General features: G+C 43.8%; 1 protein-coding gene across 1 annotated transcript in view; it reads right to left on the bottom strand.

Moving 5' to 3' along the window:
• The window catches only part of C4H12orf42 (chromosome 4 C12orf42 homolog), a 284,699-nt gene that overhangs the window by 202,629 nt on the left and 57,247 nt on the right, over positions 1-24,823 (bottom strand). Inside the window, exon 3 of the mRNA XM_090043229.1 lies at positions 22,714-22,897. Within this exon, the coding sequence (XP_089899355.1) occupies positions 22,714-22,897 (184 nt within the window). The remainder of the gene's footprint in view (positions 1-22,713; positions 22,898-24,823) is intronic.

Genomic DNA, 24,823 nt, shown 5'->3' with positions numbered 1-24,823 from the left:
TAGAGAAGAGGTATCGAACATGTGGCCCATGGCCCAGATTTGGTCCATAAAGTCCCCTAATTCTAGTCCCAGGTGCTGCACTGGACTGGCTCCACACACAGTATCCACACTGCCCTCCCCACAGTGCTCACTGGGGTTGGGTCCCAGGTTGCACCACTCATGGCCCTTACTAGGGCTACTTCTGGGCTGTACACCCGTGGGGTTCACTGAGGCCAGGTTGCAGACTGCTACCTGCAGGGTTTACTGAGGCTAGTTCTGGGCTACGATGAGTTTAGTCCACAGTGAGTCTGCATATGAAGTAGATTCATCTGGCCCACAGGACCAGAATAGTTTGATACCCCTGCCTGAGATCACCTAAACCTAGCTCCTGCCTAGGTGTCACTGCCATCCAGACTTGTGCTGGGGAGGTGACTAAACCCCACTTATCTTGGACAGGCTTAATCTGTCATATATGCTCCAAGGTCATCTAACTCACACAAACAGCACCGAAAAGTATGATGTTCACCTTTTGCATAATAGCCCTCTGGTTAGACCACCTGGGCTACAGCCTAAGGAGATTCAAACCTATATCTTCCACTCCTGAGTAGAGGACCCTAAATCACTACATTAGATGCTTGGCCTCAGAAAAGTTGCCAGTCTTGAGGAGGCTGAGTGAACAGAGCACCTAATATCCAGCTTAATTTAGGGGCCAAAGCTTTGGAGGGGGGCAGGATTTCCAGGCACTTCCAGGCTCTCTAATAATAATCCTTTGGAAATGTTTACCTCTCCCTATTCCCTGTACAGAGCCTGGGTGCCTAACTATCTATCTGAAACACCCTCTGAGGTCCATGCACCTCATCTGTAGGCATTGCAATGCTTAAATGAAAGCACCTGTGTCCAGTCTGAATTTGGCCTTTAAGCTGTCTCTGCAGTAGTTTCCCCTCTGTAAAATGGTGATAATGGTAATTATCCACCTTTTTTAACTACTCGGGCAGGTATGTGAATGAGGCTGAGACAAGCCAAGATGCTTACTGCAACACAAGTCAGCAAGATGGCTAATGATGTATTTAGCCTAACCTTGAAATCCTCCATTCTAAGACATATTAATGAGGGTTTTTAAAAATGACAAAAGACCAGCATTTTCCTCCTCATATTCAAATCTTTGAAAATATTTTATGTTGAAACAAACTATTATTTCTCAGCAGCTTTGGCTAGTATTCAGCTGCAGGACTGCTTAACAAGTCAGTAACAGGCCTTTCAGTTTACTTAGATGTTCCTTTAAATACAGACTATGATAACTAAACAACACTTCTGGAACAGTGGAGAAATTCACTAATATTGACTATGGTAGAAACAATATTTCAAGTGAGTTTCTTGCCTTTTACAGGTAAAAAAAAATACTGCTTCCAAAGACCGTGCCAGCTTTTGAAGGCCAGAATGAATATTTATAAGAAAATGTCACCAGAGAATAAGACGACAGTTCTGCTATATGAAGTTCCACCGCTGCTTTCAGGCCTCGTCATCCCATCATGAAAAGGACATGGCAAAATTAGAAAGGTTTCATGGAAGGACAGAAAGATTACGGCCATGGAAAAACTCTTATAGCAGAGAGATTGAAATGATTGGTGCTGTTTACTTTAGAAAGGAAACAAAAAGAAGGGGCATGATATAAGTATATAAAATGATGGACGATCTCAATCTAGTGTGAGAACTCCTGTTCTACATTTCATAAATGCAGAACAGGGGACACTGAACTGCAGCTGCAAAATTGCTTCAGTTGCTATATTGCAAATAAAGGATTTTTATTTTCTTAACTTAACTATAAACTCACTTGAGGTTTGGACAATCACCCTGGATTCTTTTCATGTTGCACACCCCTATTGGGGCTGAACACGATGATCTTCCAAGGTCCCTTCCAGTTTTACAATCTATGAATCTACTAGTAATAGTGGTCTGTAGGGAAAACTCAGTAGTTTCAGTCACACCTGTGGAACCCCAGTGTTTTCAGAATATGACTTCAGTGGTATCTATACACTTCTATAAACCATCAGAGGGTCTGTTGGCATGAGGATACAATGAAAAGGCAAGGTGTTTGTAGAAATGTAACAAAGTGTAACCCAAGGCCTAATTTAGCCTGCAGAACTTTCAAGTAACCTGAGCCGATCAGGCTGACTGACAGGCAAGGTGAGTATGTGAAGTTGGTAGTCAGAAGAGAAGGTATCTTCTCATTTGCACTGTGATTTCAGGTGTGGAAATCAGTGCAACACAATGAACATGGAATTCCAAATGCCATTTCAACTGCATCACTTTTCAAAGTAAAACCAGACTTCAAAAAAGTTCCAAAGACTATAAATGTCCTTCTGGAAAAATGAAAGCCAGAATGGGGAACTAAATAGTGTAATTAGTTTTAGAGATAGAAATGTATCAATTGTGATTTTGAAAAAAAGCAAGTAAGTGCCCGGAATAAAACACAAATCGAAAGCATACTTGTCAATGATTTTCTTGCCAGCAGATTTATAGTAAAATTACAAACATTCATGTAAAATAAAAGATATAGGAGCCACAAAGGCACAAAATTATAGTCCAGTTTAATAGTTTGCTTTTTTTAAAAAAAAAAAGGTCAAAGTAATGAAATTAAGATGTTCCTAAACCCTGCATTGAAAATCCATGAACATCTTTTTCAGCTAGACAATGAAAAAAAAGTTTTTTTTCCATTTCAGAAAGAATATCTTTAAAAGTCATTATGTACTTGAATGATCTTAAAAAGAAGCAAACAGACAGCCAAGGAAAATTCCTGACATGCATTTTAATGGCATTTGTGAAGTAGCAGTTATAGTAGTGTTCCAAGAGGAACAAGAAGAATGTATTCATTTATTGTATATATTTGTTGATTATTCATGTAATGGTAGAACTACTATGGTATGCCATACTAAGTAAAGAAAGTGTCTCTTTAAAAAAAATGTGAAATGCTGAAAACATTTTAGCTAAATAAGAGTCTTCGAATCAATGAGGACTACTATCTTAACCCAGTTGAATCAATTTTTTTTCCAAAGTAGTCCTCACTGGCAACTTGCCTGGAGCTTAAGGGCTGAAGCTGATTTGCATGTAATAGAGGAAACAACGGCTTCCCTCATATTTAATATAGAAGTGTTGCTATCTCCAAAAGAGATACTGTATAATATACTGAAAATTGCACATACAGCATGCCACATACAATTCCTTATTACAGATTTAGGGAAGCCAAACACAGCATTGTCAGAGCCCATGATACCTATCTAGTTATGTCTACCTTTGCCCTTCTGCTCCAATGACCTCATTTCAAAAGCAGGTATACAACATAAGCTAAAATTAAAATAGAAGCAACCCTTTTCAGGAATAACATTTAAGCCCAGCCTTAATTCCCCTTGAAATGCTTTCCTAAAAAGAGATGGATTTAAGCACATGCTTCTCTGAATCAGGGCATAAATAGCTTCCTCCTTCTGAGTTGTTCCCAGTGGGCTCTGACTACATTATAAAAATGACCAAATGACCACAGCATCCCATAAATGGAGTATCTGCAGGGGGCTAGGCAGGACCAAGCGCATCAACAAAGTTGGATATTGGATGCTTGCACAGGTCAATTCAGATCCACTCTTAAAACTACATTTCTGGTATTGTTGTATTTTTAAAATCACTTTGATATTTATATTATTTGGATGAAATAACTGCTAATGTACTTTTCAGAACTGCCAGATGACAACATTATTATAGTTCCTTAATTGCTTAAATTAATTACTTAATTGCTATAGTTAGTATAGCTGTATTTTTCAGAGAAAGAACATAATGCATTAGACTTTTATTATGCTTGCCATTCATGCAATGTTGAGTTGGGCCTTTAAAAATATGCCACATTTTATTAACTAATTCGGAAATAACATACAAAACCATACATCAAGCTAAATATTACATGCATAAACACAGTTGAAAAATGTAAAGGAGCAAGCCTAAGATTAGCATGTCAGTAATAAACAAAATTGAAATTATTGGTCAATTTGTTTTACTGTCAGCATAATCTTGCTCCCTCCCTTTCAGGAATTCAACTTGCTCTTTATTCCTGTTACACGCATCATCTCTGAACAAAGTGTCAGTGAAATCAATCTTCCCATTTTTTTGCTGGTATTTGCAATTTGGGTATCCAATACTTAATTTTGCAGTGGATGTTTATCACTGCTTCAGTAAAAGAGTTGATTTCCAGTACAGTGCAAATGTCCAACTTGCAACAGGTCTTATTCAGAGTGTAAAACCTTTCCTGCCTAAATGGACTCTCATCTCATCTCTAACTTCGGTGAAGTACTTCAGCACCTCTCTCCTCTTTTTATAACCTCAATTTAGACACGTCTACCAGGTAGCATATCCCACCTAGCTTTGAGAAAAGTCAAATGATATTTTGAGGGATAGCTTAGTAAGTCTTCCCTCAGGCATTTCACATGTTTTTGGAATAAAACCATGGGACAAATCAATCTTGTGTGGTGAACAAAAAAAGTTACTCATATTGGGAGCACTGAGAACAGTACCACAACTGCTAATATAAAGGACACTCTATGGGTCCCCCAAGGTTGATATTAAACACTGGAATTATATTAAACAATGGTAAACAACATGAGGGCATGAGACAATTAAAAATTGTAACAACAACTACTGATCACAGGGATCTTTTTGATCTGACAAGGTTCTCATCTCCCAGGGGCCACACACTGCTCTGAAGAACCAGTGGTTTCTGGCTATGAATTACTATATTTTCCACATTGGTATGCTTAAACATTAAGGTTTATCCGCACTGAGGAGATATGGTCCCCTTTGACCATTGTATTTTTCACTCAATGGACTGGACTCTTTCATTCAACAGAATTTAGAACTTCCTCAACTCTTAATTAGTTTCCTCCCTGTTTTTAACCCTTACCAGATTCCCATGACTCCCTTTTCAGGTAGAGTTGGGCTGAGTTGTCCAGAACTTCTCTTACTGGCCATCTTAAATATGAGCTGTTCCCATATTTTTTTTTCCAACTAAGCCTGAAGTCCAGGAATCTTTCTCCCCCAGTGCAGGGGTCCCTGACTTCTCCCTTCTGCTAACAAAAAAATGGCTTCCTAGAGTTTTAGCCTAAAATCAATTTAACCCATTTTATTCTAAAGCCAAGGGTATCAGAAAGTTACTCTTTTTTTTTAAAGAAAGTTGAGATTCTCTTCTTATCACCTGCCTCCAGTCACTGGAGCTTTAAATTAAACATGAACTACTGCTAAGCACTTAATAAAATTTGAAGAGTGGCAGCATTGTAACCCTCGAAGAAACAGGTAGTTTTAGGGTTGGAGTATTGTTGTAGCTGTGATATTCCAGGAGACGTAGGAAAGGAAAGGTTTTTTTGAGATATCTTATTATAACAGCTGTATGCTTGGGCATTCATACTCCCCAAATTATACACCTGGTCCCATAAAAGATATAATAAAAAACTGCATACTTTGCATACATTTCCTGAACTATCATGACTACAACACTGCTCCAACCTCACTACCATATTAAGAATACAAAAATTCACTGTTTTTACCATGGAAAATCCACACCATGAACTGAAGAAGGGTGATTTGTGCCCAAAAGCTTGTCCAACTTCTCCCCCAACTTATGCAGCTAGTCCAATAAAAGAAACCAGAAAAAAAACTTGCCCTTCTTATAGAAATACACCAGTCAATATACTTGTTCCACACAGAGTATCAGTCAGTGTGTGCATCTACACGAGACCCTTACTGCAGTTGACTAATTAGCTCTGCAGTAAAATCTACACATGCAGTGCCATTAGGCTGAAGTAAACTAATTAACTCTGCCATAGGATAGTACTTCCCAACACAAGTACTGTTCTACAGCGAGTTACTTACTCCACCGCAACACGTATGTAGATAGTGAGGGCTGGCTGGCGCATGAGGGTGCTACAGTGCAGGGCAGCCTGCTGGCTAGTCTCACACGGTAGTCCTCATACCCCAGTCAGCCTCTCTGCAGCACGCTGAGCCAGGAAGAAGCAGCCCTGGTCTGGCAAGCTGACCCCCCTGGACTCCCTGCCAGCTGGGGCTGCGTCACCCTGGCTCAACATGCATCTAAATGCTGCACCCAGGAGCAATAAACTCTGGCACAAAGTGCAGCAGTTTATTGCATCAAATTAATTTCATATGTAGACATCCCCAGTGACTAGTAACCTCTAGGTGCATCTACACATGCCATTAAGGCAATGTGATAAACTCTGGTGTAGTCCATACCGGAGTTTATCACAGAGCCCTAATGGCATGCATAGACGCTCAAACTGCCGTGGTCCAGGGCGTACATGCAGACACTGTGCCCAGGGCTGCAACAGTTTGAGTTGGGGCAGAGTTAGCCCCAGGCTAGCAGGGTACTTTGGGGGCCAGCCCTGGGCTCTGGTTGCTGGCATCGGGCAGCAGATGGGCTGGCTGGGGCAGGAGGGTGCTGAAGTGCGGGACTAGGTGGCAAGCAGCCCCTGCACTTTTGTCCCTTCATACCCCAGCCAGCCCAAGTGACCATCTACACATGCACTTAGATGCAATAAGTAAATGCAGTGTAAGATAGTACTGTCCATTACAGTACTATCTTAGGGCACAGTTAATTAATCTACTGCACCTTATTACCAGCACACGTGTAGATGGTGATGCTTTAGTGTGAAGATAATTAGTCAACTCCACAGTAAAGCACATGTGTAGATGGACCCTCTAGCTATCGTGTTATGCTACAAGAGCTCAAGCCACTGGATTCACACTTCACTTAGGTCACTGTTTATGGTATCATGTGGCCAAAGTCTAGCCTGCCCTGGTTTTCTTTTCCTAGTTTTTCTCCAATCCAGAGCTTGTGCCTGCAGCCTGTGCAGACACTAAACCAAATGAGCATTTTTATCCCCTAATGACAACAGATGGTGGAGGTTGTCCATTCTTTTGCTTAATACTTTACTATTTGACTTTATTCTGCTGTGTCACTCCAAGTGTACTGCCCAGACATTTACTGTTAAAGCTATCGATGCAATTTTTTGAGAGCTCAACTTTCAAAAGCATAGGTTAGCTCTGGGATCATGTTGCTGTCATGCAGACATATTTTTGCCTTAAGCTTATGTCATTCTGCCTCTATATCAGTGGTTATCAGCATTTTTTACTCAACCCCCCACCCCCAGCTCAAGGCACCCATCAGAAAATGCCAGCTTTTAGTTTTCACTTGTTTTTTTTTTTTACTACAGAAAAGTAACAGAGCAATTCTTCTGTTGCAAAGAGCTCAGAAAGACCACAATAGGTCAAAATGTTTTGACACTATGGAGTCCTATTTCAAATCTGTGGGCTAATATCATGTATCCTATTTGCTTGCTTAACAGTGCAATCACTGTGCATCATCCCATGGCCCCCTTGAAAGGATCTCAAGGCACTCCTGGGTTCCATGGCACCTTGGCTGAGAATCACTACTATATACTGGTCAACTACTTTCCTTGCCTATATGACACATAACATCCTCGTGCCTACTGCTATTAGCCAATATATTTCTTTCCCAGGTAACTAAATTCTTGTGCCTGCTTTCATGTTTGTGCCAAGTTATATTACTGGATCTTGAAAGTTACCAACAAATGTAATTTTAGTCTTTCTTCAGGTTATCACTGAAGCTACTTTTCCTGTTAGTTTTTGCTTTTGTTTCTCTCCCAAATAAAAAAAAAGTAATCATAGTCCTAACCTGGTCTTTCATACACAGATGCTCTTACAAATACCTGACGAGAGTTGCTTGTTCTAGAAGCAAGAAATGGCAGTTCAACGTGAGAGGAGATGGTATATTCCATTAAAAACAGTATTAACTCAAGGAATGGCATGTTGAGTCTTGAACTTTTGTCAGATTCAGTATCTTAGTTAGAGAAGTAATACCCAATTTGATAATAGTATATGTTTGATAGGTACCTGCATCAATGCATCCATCCGGTTCACCATCTGTGCAATGATTTTTCAGTCCCATATCTAGAGATATCGCCATTAGCAACAAACTTTGGTTAAAGAGTTCTAAATTCAATTCTACAACATAGACCATTGCCTCTCTTTTTTGAATATTATATTCAACATTTTAATAAAAAGCAAGAAGTCTTAAGAATTATCAAGGAATATCTGCTGAAAAATCAGAGACTGGAAATTGTACCACATTCAAATAAGTACCCATTATAGCCTTCCCAAATGTACCAAGGAAGCACAATGAGAAATGATCAAGTCATCTGTTCATAGTTTAGTCAACTAGAATGAAAAATATTCATGACTTTTTACTAGCTAATTTATAATAAATCAACAGAGTAGGATCAAATCCTCATTTTCATCATTCCCTAGAAGACCTACTGACTGACTGTATGATACATGTACAATGTAAATACAAAGATGATATTTTAACTACAATAAAAAATCTGAACCAACAAGAACAGCACAGGGTTTTTATTGTTCTGTGGAATGGCCCTGTAAAACAACAGAACCAAATATAACATTTTGAAGAAGGCCCAAGATTAAGGAAATGGTTTATAAAGACATATACCTTGTTGAATTTAAGATAGGAGGCTTAGTTTCTTGTAGCTAGTCTAAGGTGTTACTTCCTCGATTAAGTGAATTAATTTTGACATTAAGAAGCTAGAAACAAACAAATTATTACTGAAAAAATATATATAGATAACCTTTTTTCCTTGGGCTATAATGACAAATTAGTACAAAAAGAAACAAAAAAAGGCCAAAAAAAGTGGATTTTCCTTTTTTTTCAAAAAGGTCTCAGTGGGCTCAGCTACATGAGATTTTACTGCACAATAGACTAATTAGCTCTTCAGTAAACATCTGGTGTCTACATGTGCTGCCCTATTAGGCCTCAATACTTCAGTGCAGGGGCTGCCTGTTGGATAGCCCCACACTGGAGCACCCTGGTGCCCCTGACAGCCTCTCCACAGCATGTTAAGCTGGATTGGAGCAGCCCCAGGCTAGTAGGCTGGGGCGGCCTGCTAGCTGGGTTTGCTCCGATTGGCTGAATGTCCTGTAGTCCCATACACATGTTCAAAGGGTGCACCCAGGAGCAATAAACTCCAGTGCAATAAGCACTGGAGTTTATTGCTTTGAACAAATTGCACATGTAGATGCAGCCAGTATGTAGTAATTTCCCATGGAGAAAGGTGACAGTTGCTATATATATTTAAGTATACATCCTGCACAGCAAGGCTTAGAAAGGAACTTGGACCAAGCTAAATATACTCAGAAAATAATAAATTTAGAGAAGGGTTTTTTAGTTTGATTAGCATCTGGAAGGTGGTACTCACTTATTCTATCTATGAACATAAAGATTGTGCCTACATAAACAAGTCAGTGCCAGCTGCTAGGTGTTTTGGCACTTGAGATTCAGGCATTTACTTAAGCACCTAAATAAAAGTTAGAAGCCTAACTTAAGGTACTCATTTTTTAAATCCTGTTGGATTTATGGGTATGAACAGGCATTCATTTCTAGTGGTTCCTTTCCAGTCCTAGAAATCTCTCTCAGGTAGAGAGCAATACAGGCCTTCCAGTCTACAGCTGCCCTTCTCCCCTGCTCCCTGCACCTTCCCCAGACCACGGTGGCCTTCTCTGGGAAGACAGTGAGTATCAGGACAATGTTTCCCACCCATTTCTCAGACCAGGATATCCCTGGTATAGAGGATGTGCAGGGAGCAGCAGGTGGCTGCTCCTCCCCTCCCTTCCCCATCTCTAGGAGGGGAAGAAGCATCAGGGTAATGCTCCCTGCACCTTCTCTAGACCCTTTTGGGAAGGCTCTGGATGGGGAGGGCAGGTGCCTGTGGTACTTCATCTTCTCCAGGACTGAGAGTTGAGCTGTGGACAAGTGTCATGTCCACTCCCCACCCCCCTAACCATCACACACACACCTTCCCCAGACTACAGCCACCCCCCCTCTCCCCACATCTGGGGAATGCAGAGATGCAAAAAGAAAGCTGCTTCTTGACTTCTGATCATGGAGGAGTCAAGCATATAGGTATTCATTCTATGCCTCCTGCCCCCGCCAGCCAGCTCTGCATCTACCTGTGCACTGCTGCTCACAAAAAAACTCCACAGCAAGGTAGGACTTTAGAAGTCCTAACCTGCTTTAGAGTTTAATAGTTTTGTGCACCCCAACAGGGGCACATGTGTAGACACAAGAAGTTTACTGTACAGTTAATTAGGTAACTGTGCAATAAGCATCTCTTATAGATGTGCCTGCTGACTAGTGCTGAGCCATGGGGTCACCATAGCTTGAAATGCTGATGACTCGGCTGGGGCCTGGCCCAATGAACTGGGTGGTAAATCATGAGCTTTTGGCTTTGGACTAAGAGGGCACATCCAGACGAGCACACTCGTGTGGTATGTGATGCTGCAAACACGTTTGCAGTGCCATACACCACACAGCCCAGAGTTCTTTGCACTACAAGGGCACACTGACAAAGCATGTGCTGTTCCATTTTTTTCTGCTGGTTTTTTTTTTTTTTTGATTCAGGGCAAAAAAACCCCAAAGCAGCACATGCTAGGGCAGCGCACACTTGGGCTAAAAAGCAGAGCTGAGGCCAGCAGGATCATTGTGGCTGCAGCTCCGGAAGGCCTCCAGGATCCCAGGTAAGGCTGCCGGGCCCAGCATAGTGCTGGCCCCAGCCTCCTCTATGCCACCCAGGGCAACTTGCCACATGCTAAAGTGTGCATGGCATGGGCGTTCCCCAGGGACAAGAAGTGGCAGCTCAAGGTGCATCACTGCTACTTGTCCCCAGAGAACCAAATATCCATGCATGTCTGGGTGCACCCATATTGTGCATAGTTGCACTGCTTAAAAGTGTGCTTATGGAGTACCTGTGTTAAAACTTGCAGCAGTTTCAAAAAATATATAACATGCATCAATTCTGGATTAACCAAGTACATGAGTACTGTATGCAAATTCTTACATCCATGTTTAATTTCAATGTTATTTTTTTCAAATTTGCTCCTCACTTCCATGTGCTCAGGGAGAGCAGGGTCTGACAGTAAAGAGAGGGACTGCCAACGGAAAAGGTTGGGGGAAGCAGAGAGCAAAGGGCCTACCTGACGCTTCCTTCACCCCTCCCGCCCCAGATTTATTTTCCCTGCTGTAGCAGTGGGAAGGAAGACACATTCAAGACAAATTTCCAATAATTAGATTCTGTACCTGGAAAAGTATAACAAATTTATACTGTTCCATATATAGAATCTAATCATTGCGTGGCTCATCTTATAATCAGGGTCATCTTCTATTTGAGTAAATATAGTATCTAGGTCAGGGACTGGACTGAAGGATTCACTGGCTTGCTAAACTGTTACATCAGATGATGCTCTTGACATTAGTTAACCTGTACCCAACTATAGAATTCAGTGATACAAATTCAAATTGATTAATCTGCAATATTTCTAAATTGGAGGGATTTAATATTTTAAAATGGAAGTGTTAAACTTTAGTAAGTAGGATATTTCAGGACATCCAGAATTAGAGGCAAATTGTGTGCGTGATACTGCAAAGCCGGTGACCTGTTTTAGGTATCACTTTAACTTATAACTGGAACCGAACAGAATATTGGTCATCCCAGCACTTGGGCCAGTAAAGTGGGAGATGTGAAATGAATTCCAAATCTGGGGGGACATGAGGGAATATTTTTGTAGCAGATGGCTTTTGTAAACAGTTTAGAAAAGGGGAATAAGTGGACAGAGGAGAGATAGGGAGAACACAGTTGCACGAGAATTGCAATTTGTCATAATTTAGCATATCACAATTTATTACCTGGATATCCCTAGTACATGTTTAAAGTGCAACTTTTTTTTAATATAAAAGTGTAAGTATGTAGAGGGAGAATGAAAAACTTACTGTATTGTCCGTACTGGAAAAGAGGAGGGGATCCAACCCAGACTAACAGTCTAGCAGATAAGAAGATCCATCACAGGTAAGAAACCTGTTAAGAGTCAAGAGGGCCTCTAAAGATGATCCCTGCTAACAACTTCCGCTTCTTATCAAGTGGCTGAAATGAACACACAGGGTTTTTTCCCCAGACTATAATTTAAGTGGCAATGGAGTTCAGAAATACTATTTCTAATGCGCCATTTCACTGCAATACCAAACAGCAACTAGATGGGGGAGGGAACAAATGTTAAGATAAACCAAGGGTTTAGTACAGAGAAAAATTAAGAATGCATGCTCCATGCAGAAAAATTCAAGAAGCATATCTTATACAGGGTGGGTTTTATAAAACTCCCAGTGCCTATGGTACTCATATAAATGCTCTTTCTTCTATTCCTGCAGGGCTTCTAAGAATAATACAAGAAAATACAAAGCGGAGGAGGCACCACTGAGTGAATGCAACAGTGTTTTATTAATCCATGTGATTAATCCAGCATGCTGAGGAAGATTCTTTACAGAATCAAAACGTTCATGTTTTTGATCCACATGGATTAAGGAAACACTGTTGCATTCACTCCGCGGTGCTTCCTTGGCTTTGTGTTTTGGTTTCATTCTCCAGAGTTCTGCAGGAACAAAAGAGGGAGCATTTATATGAGTACAGCAGCATGGGGACTTTGATAACCCCTCCCCCCCTCCCTAAAGGATGCTTCCTGAATTTTTCTGAGAGCTAAAACCTCCTGTTTGTGTTTGCATCATTCCTTCAATAAACCAAACTAGTACAAAATAATAAAAGGCTCTCTCTACCGCATCATGAAAGGCAGTTGTGCTGCTATGTGGGTGGACTGCAAATCAGACTTCCATGTCTGTATACAGAAATCGGACAATAATTTTCTGAGCCAACTCGCTTTAAAATTTATATTGGAAAAACAGTATCTTCCCCCCAAAAGCAGTCCTCCAGATTTCTTGTTGACCTGGCCAAAGGATTCAGTCAAAATGTTTCAGGTCCTAATTGCTTAAGACCAGTCCTGTTCAGTAGAGCACTTAAGCCTGAGATTAACTTTTTGCATCTTGAAACACTTTGCTGTAAAAGGGCCTGAATCCTCTTTTGCTAAAATATGTGAGCTAGTGACAAAAAAAGATAGCAAGTTTCCCTGATTCTTTGTCACTAAGCCTAAGGAAATTCAGAACTTGGTAGCACTGCCTATCAGCATAGCTAACATAATGCATAGAGTTTAAATTTGCATGGGCTAGACATGATATGTTTAGGATTTTTTGTTGTTGCATTTTAGCAGGCACTGTGGGAGAAGCCTGTCACTGCCTTCAAACTTTCTTTAAAAACATGGCAGCTGGTTTTCTCACCTAGCTCTGACAGGAAAATTTAGCTGCCATTCCAAGAGTTAGCAACCTTTCAGGACCCGGGAGACAAATTAATGGAGCTCTGTCCAAAGGCAAGTTGCCACTTCCAAATTGACTGTGGCTGCCACTCCCCTCCATCATTCCCCACTTCTCCTCCCCCACCTCGACGTACCTGCTTCCTACCTCTTACCCCCTTGTCCTCTGCTCCTGTATTATCCTGCCCTAGCACTTTCTTCCATGTCTTTCTCTTAAATCTCCTCTGCAGATTTCTATCATTCTTCATAAAAACATAACTGCCATTGACTGGGTCAGACCACAGGTCCATCTAGCCCAGCATCCTATGTCACACAGTGGCAGAGTGGATGCTGAAAGGGAGAGTGAACTGGGTATGACCAGGGAGTTTTCCACTGTTCCCCTCCCACGTGCAGCTTCTAGCATTTAAGGTGGGGGCAGGCAATTATTTTGGCTGGAGGGCCACTTAATGAGTTTTGGTAAGCTGTCGAGGGCCACATGGGTATCCCCACCCCTTGAAAGTTGCCCCACCCTCTGGTCGCCATATTGGGACTGGAAGTCCCACCCCTAACCCCTGATCTTTGGCACCAGAAGTCCCTCCCCTTACCCCCCAGAAATACTCATTTTGGGAGAGGGAGGTTGCCATCTTAAAACCAAAAAGAAACCAAGTCATACACTAGAAGTCAAACACCTACTATAACATATTTTTATTTTATTACAAACAATATTTGTCATGATTTGTATTTGTGTACTGTACATAGAAGGGATTGCATAATAACTGAAAAATAAAGTCTCACTCTTTTATATTGTGATGGGGTGTATGGTGGGGTGTGGGCATTGTGAGGAGTTGTGGCTGTGTGGTGGCACATAGGGTATATTGGAGTGTGTATATATGGCAGGTTGTGGGGGCAGGGTGTGGGTGTGTGAGGTTTGTGGAGTGTGAGAGAGGGTGGAGCAGTGTGAGGATCCCCACATGGTGCATGACCCCCGCTACTAGCAGCAGCTATAGGTGGGACTGCTTAGGGTGCTCATGCCCAATGCAGGCAATGGAGCCCAGCATTGCAGCCAGGAACTGTGTGGTGCAGCACGGAGCTGGCCAGCCCTGCCAGGCACCTCCCAGCACCGTGTGCTTCCCAGTTGCAACCCCAGACTGGAGAATGCAGTGGGAGCCAGCCCAGCCTCCATGGTTCCCAGCTGGTTCATGCTGCTGCCAGCCGTGACCCCCAGGGCCCCACACTCTTACCCACTACCACTTCCCCCCTGCCCCTGCTGCCTTTCCCCTGCCATTTCCCTTCCTTCCCTGCCTGCTACCATCGCTCCCCCTCCCAACCCCTTCCCCCCCCAGCCTATCCACTGCTCTGGCAGCACTCGGTTTTTGCCTGCAGAGTGGGACAGACCGCAAGGCGTAGCAGAAGCCAGCTGGGAACTGCATGGGGCTGGCTGGGCCAGGCTGGCTGCTGCTGCACCAGCAATCCTTCCACCTCCCCTCCTCACCCACTCTTATCTGATTCTCTGCTCCTGGGCGGAGAGAGGTGGGGAACAGCCCCAGCATCCAAGGCCTCTACTAGGCAGAAGCTTCCAGCTGGGGATGGGATGAGGGTGAGGTGGCAGGGGTTGTGCTGGGTCCTGCTGCCAACATCTCCTGGGCCCTGCTGCTGCTGGTGCCTTGTCATCTATGACAGGCAGCCACAAGAAGATAATAATTTTCTAATTTTGTTAGGGGGTCCTACAGGCTGGATAGAGTAGCTTGGCAGACGAGATCAGGCCTATGGGCCATATTTTGCCCGCCCCTGATTTAAGGTCTAGGAAGTTCTAATTCAGGAGCTGTATCCCTAACTCCCATTCTCAACAGCTACTGATGCTCCTTCCCTCCAAGAATTTGTGCTACCTCTTTTCTGAATCTGGCTAAACTGTCAGCTTTCACATCTGGGGGCAACAAGTTACACACTTTAATTACACACTGTGGGTGTGTCTGCACATGCCTATTAACATGTAGCAATAAGCATTGAATCTTATCACTCTAGAGCTTATTGCTGTCAGGTGCACATCTGCATGTGTGCCTGGACCACAGCACATTGAGCTGGGTCAGAGTAGCCCTGGTTCGCAGGAAACCTGGGGGGGTGGGGTCAGCCTGCCAACCTAGGGCTGCTCCAGCTGGGCTCAATGTGCTGCAGAGGTGCTGGCTGGGCACACGGGTGCTTCAGCATGGGGTAGCCATCGGACAGCCCCCGCACTAAAGCACCCTCATGCCCCAGCCAGCAGGTCAGTCCCTACATGTGCACTGCTGCACTTGAAAAAACTCTGCAGCAGGGTAGAACTTGTATTTCCTAACGGGTGCATGTGTAGACTCTAAGACATTTAATTAGGCAACTGTACAGTAAACGTCTCATGTAGACACTCCCTGTGTGAAAAAGAATTTCCTTTTGTTAGTTTTAAACTTACTACCTACAAGTTTCATTTTGTGACCCCTAGTTCTAGTTCTCCTCCAGTCCCAAGCTCCAGCATCCATTCCAGAGAGGCAAACATTCTCTCCGGTGTCATTTCCTATGTACAGCACCACAGCAGCCTATATGTTTGTCACCTATAAGAGTAACTGCAGGGAACAGCTTAATCCCTGAAGCCTTTGATTGCATCATATTCATTCTGTGGGGAAGACACATGTCTAGCCTGATGACAGGTAGTTACGTGTGAAAGGAAGGACCATTTGCTCAGCACAAATGGAATCCACAAAGAATTCATAATAATTCTCTACTAAGCATGTAGAGATTGAGATTTTTCAGGGGCTTATAAGTGCGAGACATTTGGATGTACTTTTACATGGGTGACTCAAGGCATGTAATCCTGTCACCACTAGGGGCTTCTACCAAATATCAAGTCCCCATTTGAAACCGTAGAGGCATGAGGGCAGTGATTCTCAACCATGGCACCCTACTGTGCTGCAAGATCTTTTGAAGGGTGTTGAGACATGTAAGGAGATGAGTAAAGGCTTAGGCACCTTCATGCCTGGCTGCTGCCCTGTGCCCACTGCCTGGGACAAGGAGGTAACCACTATAATAAATAAATTAGTTTTGAAATAAGGCTGCTCAATTCACAGAAGTTAAGGAGGGGTGCCTTGAGTCAACCAAGGGGTAACTCAAGTGCAAAAAGGTTGAGAGCCACTGGATCAGAGCCTCTCTTGGAAACACTTAAAAACCGGGCTTGTCCAACCAGCAGCCCATGAGCTCCTGCCCGGCTGCCACTCAACACATTGCTCTGGGTGCTCTCTCTCCCTCATGCAGCTTTGGGTTCCTGGCCCCTCTCATGGGGGCAAGGAGCTGCAGTTGGAGGGAAGCAGAGTGCCTGTGATGAAGTGCAGTGGGGGAGGCTACATGTGATGCACACTCAAAGGAGAGAGAGTCAGGCTGCCCATGCTGCAGGTGGGCTGCCTTCATAATGTCCATGGCCAGAAGATTGTGGAGGTGTTGTGTGTGCACCAGGAAGTAGCTGGGCTCGCTGCACTGTAGGGCAGGCTGCCTATATGGTGCATGTGGCTGTGGAGGGGAAGGGAGGTCTCACAGCATGTGTGGGTCTGCCCACATGGCATGGGGGACTTGGGAAAAGGGCAGCCCTCACAGCATGCACCTCCTAACTGTCCAGAAGTTGTGACAGTCCTGACATCCATAGACAAAATAATATTATTTTTCTTGACCTCAGTCTCAAAAAAACACAAGTGAAACATTTTAACTGAAACTAGAGGGAGAAAAGAAAGCCACTGCCCACACTGCCTGTGCCCGAGTCTAAACCTTAGCATAAAAATGTAAGTCTGAATGGTTAATGTTTGGTAACTCTATAACATCATATTTCTAGTCATTTATAATGGTAAGCAATCTTAATGACAGTTACTTTTTCCTGCTATTTTTATACTCTTTCATAATTGGCAGCATTGGTAACAGTATGTATATTATAGATACACTAATCAATACAACCTTTATTTCACATGACATCATCATCTAAGTAACTTACACAATAATTTAAAAAAAATCTTAGTCATCTAAAAATTTACAAGGAGGACTATATACAAATTTTAAACATATATTTTAGAAATATTCAAAATAGAGCAATGGATTTGTGTATCTAACTGCTTATATGAGAGTCTTCCCTTGATGCATGGTTACTTTGGCATTTTACACACACACATGTAGACACACACAGAGTCAGGGAGCATTTTAACACATGGAGTAACATTCTACTACAGAACATTTTTGCAACATATTTTCAAACACAGAAGGCATATTTTAATTTTTACACATATGACTATAGTAATATGCTGATGTAATATTTGGTACATTTCAGAAAAAAATTCAGATTTCCTAGTCAGTTAAATACAAAAAGTAAACTCTCTCTCAAAAGGCATCTAAATATCCTTAATGTAGAAGCTGCCTATATTCACCTTGTATTATCAAACTATCTATTGTAAAATACACTTCCACTTAAATTTGAAGAATTTGAGACAGTTCTTAAATACAAGCTTCTTAAATCAAGACTCCCCATGATGAATCTGTGCCCTTTCTTAGCAATCATTTGGGATAAACTGTAGCCCCTAGTCCATAGGGAAGAATTTCCAAAGCACTTGGCATTTGGCCTCACACCAATTTTCCTTTGAAGCTGAAGACTATAGAGAAAATGTCTTACTTCCTGCTGAGTAAACATTTGACCCTAAACTACTGGGAAGGAACAAACTGGACCTTCTGCTTTTTAGAGACAGCTAAAAGGTTACACAATCCCTCCTGCTGATTCCTAACAACTCAAGGCAATATTCTTAAGTAGGTCCTGCATGCCAAGGTGTCGTCATGGCTTTTTCCAAGACATAGACTATAGTATTCATGAAAATCAGTATGACATGTTTCCGGTGTGCTTGCAACCTATCCAGAAGCAAGTGCAACTTTATATCAAAATCATGCAAACTTATGGAGAAAAGAAAACATTAAGAGCAAGAAGCCCTCTGGCATATTGACCTGATATATTATAGGACCAGAAAAACAGTTCAAAAAGCCTGATACATACATCTGAAAAACATCAACTAAAAATTGGGTCAACAAATACTGTTTTTTTGTTGCATAATGAGATCCAATGGCTGCAAGTCAAAGTTAAATAAACCTGAATTGGAAGTACAGCACAGATTTCTAATGGTGAGGATGCTCTAATCATTGGAAGAGATTGCCTTGGGGTACAGAGAAATCTCCATCCCCTGAAATCTAGACTGCATGTCTCTTCAGGTCTTAAAACTTAAGGCCGCGGCAGTATGTGATGCTGCAGACATGTCTGCAAAGCCACACGCCACATATTCAGCTGTTTTCTGCACTGCAAAGGAGCAGCCAGGTGTCAAAAAAACCCACACAAAAAAACCCCCTCAAAAAACAGAGCAGCGCACGTGGGGCAATGTGCACCTCTCAAAATCAGAGCCTGGCTGGCCAAAGCTATGCTCTGGCTGCTGGCCAGGCTCTGAGCAGCAGGATTGCCAGTGCTGCAGCCCTGGCAGGCCCCAGGATCCCAGGTAAGGCTGCTGGGGCAAGCTCAGTGCTGGCCCCAGCCTCCCCTACCCCACCAGGGGTAACCTGCTATGTGCCAGAGAGCGCATGGCACAGGTGTTCCCTGGGGACAACTAGCGGGGCACAAGGTATCACTTGTGACCATATATGAACAGGGCATATGTAGAGTAATCGTCTCCTGTCAAACCTTCCTTGGCATCTACCATCATTGGTTTAGGGATGTCCAAGGATACATTCCTGGACTGTTTAACAGATATTAATGAACCTGTCTTCCATTAAGTTCTCTAGTCCATTTTTTAATCTGGCTATACTATCTGCCTCTAAAATCTCCTGTGGCAACAAGTTCAGCAAGTTAACTACTCTCTGCATAAATAAGTACTTCCTCCTGTTCGTTTTAAACTCATCTCTTAACTTCAATGGGTGTCCCCTAGTTCTTGTATTCTGGGACTTGATAAATAACAGTTCCCTATTCACTTTAACCACACCCTATATGATTCCATAGACCTCTGTCATAACCACCTCAGCCTTCTGCTTTACATACTGAAGTCCTAGGCAAATCCAACCTGAGGAGGAGGAGCTGCACAAAGGTCTAACAATGTTGAGTGACCAAAAACTGGCAGATGAACTCCAAGGTTGGCAAGTGCAAGGTAATGCAGATGGGCAAAAATAACTTCAACTTTATGTACACAGTCATATGCTCTGAACTACCTGTAAAGATTCAGGAAAGAGACCTGGGAGTCATTGTAGATAGTTTTCTAAAAACATCAGCTCAATGCACGGCAGTGACAAAAAAAAGCCAAAAATTATAGACGTGTGTGTACCAATATATCATGGTGGGCAGGGGCGGGGCATACAGCGGCAGCACTGAGAGGGGTGGCTACAGGTGGATTATGGCAAACTTTGGAGTGGCTCTATCCTACCCCAAATCCCCCCCTCTCCCAGCACCGCCACCGCCCCCTCACCCACTCCAAGCGCAACCCCAGCCCAGCCTACTTACTGGGAAAAGGCCAGCACAGCCCCTGGCCCCAAGCCCGCAGTGGGCAGCCCACCCTTGCCCCACACAAATCCAGGGGACATATGCCCACTCCATGCCTCCACCAGGGAGGTATGCAACAGCAGGGAGCCGCACCCCCTCCACCATCCACCAGACAAGCCACCTGTAGCTCCATCCTGTGCCCCACACTGGCTGGGAAGTGCAGTACCTGCTGCTGCCCCTTCCCCTTCCCCTGCCCCAGCCCCACTCCCTCCCTCACTGTGGGGGCCTCAATCTCCCCCTACCATGCCCATTCCGCTCCCCTCCCCAGATTTACTGGCCTGTAACAGGGGGCTGTCTCAGAGCCAATTTCCCTGTGGCCTGCCCACCTGTTTCTGGGCTAACCGCCTGCCTTCTCACCCACCGCACCTTGTTGTTAATTAATTAATTGATGTTAATTAGGCAGGAGGCTACCCATTTCTTACCCCGATGGCAGGGGACACTATCTGCAGCTCCGTTCCTCCCCTACACCACAGCCCAACCCTCGCAGATGGCATCCAGATGTTATCCATATCACCGGCCCCACACTAGGCCCCAGAATCCTACTCGTTGGACCCCACTTAGATCTCTCCATTCAGGCAGCCCATTCTGCCTTCATTCCCAGCTGCATAGCTCCCTGAGCTGCTCCCCGTTATGGGTGTGGTCCCCCCAGGACCTTTGACTACTAGCCCTGGCCTACCTCCAAGCCAGTCAGAACCCCAGGCCCTCAGCTTTTGAGCGTTCCTCATGGTGGGCCCCTGGCCCTTTGACCCTTCCAGTCCTGGCTCCTGCTTGGACCAGTCAGGGGATGTCAAGACAGGTTAAGAGTCTATGGCCTGACTCTCTCTCTCCCTGGGGTCCACCTTCTAGACCCTACAAAGGGAGTAACCCACCTGGTTGTGGGGGCTAGGGATTAAGGCGCCCCAACCCACCTTTCACCGGGGTGGTAAGTGGCCTGGTATTTCCTGGCAGCTCCCATGACACTGAGAGCCCCACCAGGCCCCCACTCCTGGCAGGGTGCAGTTTTAGGTCATGCCCAGGACCAGGAGCTTCCTGACCATCCCCTACAGCTCCTCCCTTACCTCCACATGATACCTGCAGCCAGGCAATGTTGTTGCCTGGCCTCCCAGCAGCAAAATGCCCTGTTTATATGGGCAGCCCTGAATCTAAAATGGCTGCCCTAATCAGGCACCTGCCCACTGCTGTCTTCTGGCCCTTAAAGTGGCAGGCACAAACAGTGCCCTGCCACAGGCCAGACACTGCTTTCCAAGGTGCCCAGCTGCATTCCTGGTTGCATGCATGCTGCGACTGTGCACATGCACATGGCATTGATCAGTGACATTATCGACTACACCAACAAAAAATAGCTGATTGCCAATAATGTCAATTTTCCTTTTATCGGTGTTGATCCAATATGGATCAATATATCAGTGCACCTTTACAATTTTGGGCTTTTTTGGGGTCGCTATTGTGCATTGAGCTGATGTTTTTAGAAAACTACAATGACTCCAAGGTCTCTTTCCTGAGTCATTCCAGGTAGTTCAGGACATACCACTATGTACATAACCTCAACTTTATTTCCCATATGCATTACCTTGCACTTGTCAACCTTGAAGTTCATCTGCCACTTTTTGCCCACTCAGCATTGTGAGACCTTTGCGTACCTCCTCACCGTCAGCTTGGATTTGACTACTCAGAATATTTTAGTAACATCTGCAAACTTTGAGATTTCACTGTACGCTCCTTTATCCAAGTCATTTATGAAAGCTTTGAACAAAACTAGACCCAGCAAAGATTCCTGAGGCACCCAATTATTGACCTTTTTCCATCTGAAAAGTGACCATTTAGCCCTACCTTAGCTTCTTATCTTTTAAGCAGCTCTTTATCCACATGGGAACTTTATCTTCAATTGTATGGCAACTTGTTTTAAAGTGCTTTTGGTGAGGGACCTTTTCAAAAGCTCTTCAAAAATCCAAAGGGACTAAATCCACTGCTTCCTCCTTATCCACATGCTTTTTACCCCAGCAGATTGGTGAGACAGGATTTCCCACCGAAGAAACCATGGTGATTTTTTGTCCAACATATCATATTTACCCTTGTGACTGATGATTTCACTTGATGGCTCCTACTAACTTGCCTGGGATAGAAATGAGACTCAGCAGCCTGTAAGTCCTAGGATCACTTCTGGAGCCCTCCTCTTTTTGAAGAAGAGTATTATGTTTGCAACTCACCAGTCCTTTGGCACAGAGGCTGTTTGTAATGACAAGCTAAATACAGTTACCAACAGTTCTATGATTTCATATTTCAGTTCCTTCAGAACTCTCAGGTGAATACCATCTGATCCTAGTGACTTAATCATGTTTATATTATCAATTTTTTTCTAAAACCTGTTTTCACTTCAGTGAAAATGCAATATTTAGACTTATCTGTTAGGAAGAGATGATCTGGTGTGGGAATCCCCCTAATATCCTCTAAAGTAAAAGACATGCAAGTAATTCATTTAGTTTTCTGCTATGGCCTTATCATCCCTGAGTTCACCTTTTACTCCTTGATCAGCTAATAGTCCAACCAATTCTCTAGCTGGCTTCCTCTTTCTGATGTATTTTTAAAAGTTTTTATTATAAATTTCAGCATCTTCTGCAAGATCCTCCTCAAATTCTTTTTTTGGCCTGCCTTATTTTGCTTTTCCATTTTATCTGCCAGAGTTTGTACACTTTCCTGCTTTCCATTTTTTGAAAGATGCCGTTTTGCTTTGGTTAGCCTTCTTAACTCTGCTAAACCTGCATATTCTCCATTAGACCCTTGGAAACAAATAGAAATGCGTTTTATATTGCTGACAATTTACATGTTTCAGAAGATTCCTTATAAAATATTGAAAGCACAAATATTTTTACCTGATTTTTTCCATGGGCATCTCTGAGTAGAAATGATTTCACTGTTTTGATTAATCTCTTTGACTGGAAGATCCTGGAATGTGGTACCAAGCGTATAGGTTGACTCACGAGTACCAGGTGAGGTCTTCATATGAGCTGTAAACCTAGGGCATGGTAGTGAAGGTCCCTTATGGTGGTGCTTACACTGGGGGAAAAAAGTAAGAGTGAGAATCCAATGATATTCTGTGTGCAAGAGTCACCGCTATTAAGTTCATTTAGCCAATGACAACACACAAAGGGGTGCATGTAGCACCAGTTTCCTATAGCTGTCTTCCATTCTTTAAATTCTGAGGACATAAAAACAAAGAATCTGTCTCTACAGAAAATAAAACCATGTGCTGGCTTGATATGCTGTGGGGGTGTTGTTTTGGTTTTTGTATTTTGTGTTTGGAGCGGGGGTTGTATGCATTTTCTCATTTTTTAGCTTATATCAGTGGTGCTCAATCTTTTGGCTCCATAGGCTAGGTAAGTGGCATAGGGCTGGTCCATGAGTCAGTACTGAGCCCCATGCTACTCTGATCCACCTCGAAGCACCCCACTCGGCCCTACACAGTCCCACACAGTCCAGCTCAGCTCTGCTTAACTCTGTGGTGCCCCAGTTGGCTCCATGCCACTCCATACTGCCCTGCTTGGCCTCTTGCTGCCCTAATCAACCCTACACACTCAATCTAGGATGCAGACCCATGCTACCAGATTCACAGGGCTCCCCCTGTCTGAAAATTTGATAGGAGAGGAGCGGCAATCAGTGGCCACTGCTCCCCCACTGCCAAATTTTATGATCCATAAGGAACCCTGAAGGTTGGATGACATGCCTTCACAAGCTGGGGGTTGAGCACCCCGGGCTTATAGTATGGGAGGTCATAGCAAGACATTCAGGATAGACTCTGACACTGACCTTTCTTCCTAGCCTCTCATTCCACTAAGCAGAAGAGCTCAAGTCTACAAACCTGGTGCACAACCCCATACACAGATGGGGCATGTCCAGACAAACATGCACATGTGGTTTGCAGAGCCCCAAAGCTGCTTGAGGTGCCACAAACTGTATACAGTACACATTCACGTTCACCCATTCTAATTTGCAGTGCAGTGCCAAAGTCTGACACCAGGAGATCCCACTGCCAAAAATAACCACCACTGAAAAAGTGGCACGGTGCATGCAGCAGCAACATGTGCCACCAGAAATGGAGCATGGCTGGCCACAGCCACATTCTGGCTACCGTCCAGACTCCAAGTGACTGGACAGTACCACTGCTGCCCCAGGAGGCCCCCAGGACCGCTAGGGCCAGGACAGGTGGGATAATTATGTGCCACTGCTATCTGTCCCACGGGAAATACGAGCTGCTGCACATGCACCCTTGTCTGGATATGCCCATTGTGTCCAATGTTGGTATATAACACCATGCGGGCATAGAGGTCTTAGCTAATGACTCCATTTTCAGGCTTGGGAACCCAAAAGAAGGGCAAACAGCAGCAGAAGCGAGTCTTCAATCAAGCTCCAGTGCTAGGGACAAAAGTTATACATAAACCAGTTTAAGTGATCAGAATCTGGTGTAAACTTGTAACAGAACAGAAGTTCAGTACACATAAACTATATTTCAAAATGCTTGAAACTGGTTTAAGATACCCTGCCCTCACCACACCTGATGTACTGGGCAATATTGATTGCCACTAAGGTTCATTATTATCAACCCAAAGGATCCTATCTACTGTCCTTGCCTAAGTCCTTGCTGCTTGCCCCATTCTTCCCTGCATGGGTCCCAAGACAGCTGCCTTTTCCCTGGTTCTTCCCTCATCACCCTCTTGTGGCTGAGGTCCTCGCTCTCTTCTCCTCCCCCTTCTGTGAGGGCAACTCCACCTTCGTGTTCCTCCTCTTCTAGGTCCCCAGAGTGGTTCCCTTCACCCACCAGAGTCCAACTCACCAGTCACTCAAGCTCCTTCATTGACTCCCACTCTCGGCTGGACCTCGGCTGGTAAGTAGCAGGGTCAGAGCTTACCCTTGGGGCTTCTACTCATTCATCTTCTCTTGCTTGCTCTCTCTTCTTCTCTCCTTCTTTCCTCTGCTCTCTTTCTT

This window comes from Crocodylus siamensis, chromosome 4, assembly GCF_052110815.1.
Source record: "Crocodylus siamensis isolate JL-2025a chromosome 4, ASM5211081v1, whole genome shotgun sequence".
In the NCBI taxonomy this organism is placed as follows: Eukaryota; Metazoa; Chordata; order Crocodylia; family Crocodylidae; genus Crocodylus; species Crocodylus siamensis.
This window is presented reverse-complemented; position numbering and strand designations above follow the sequence as displayed.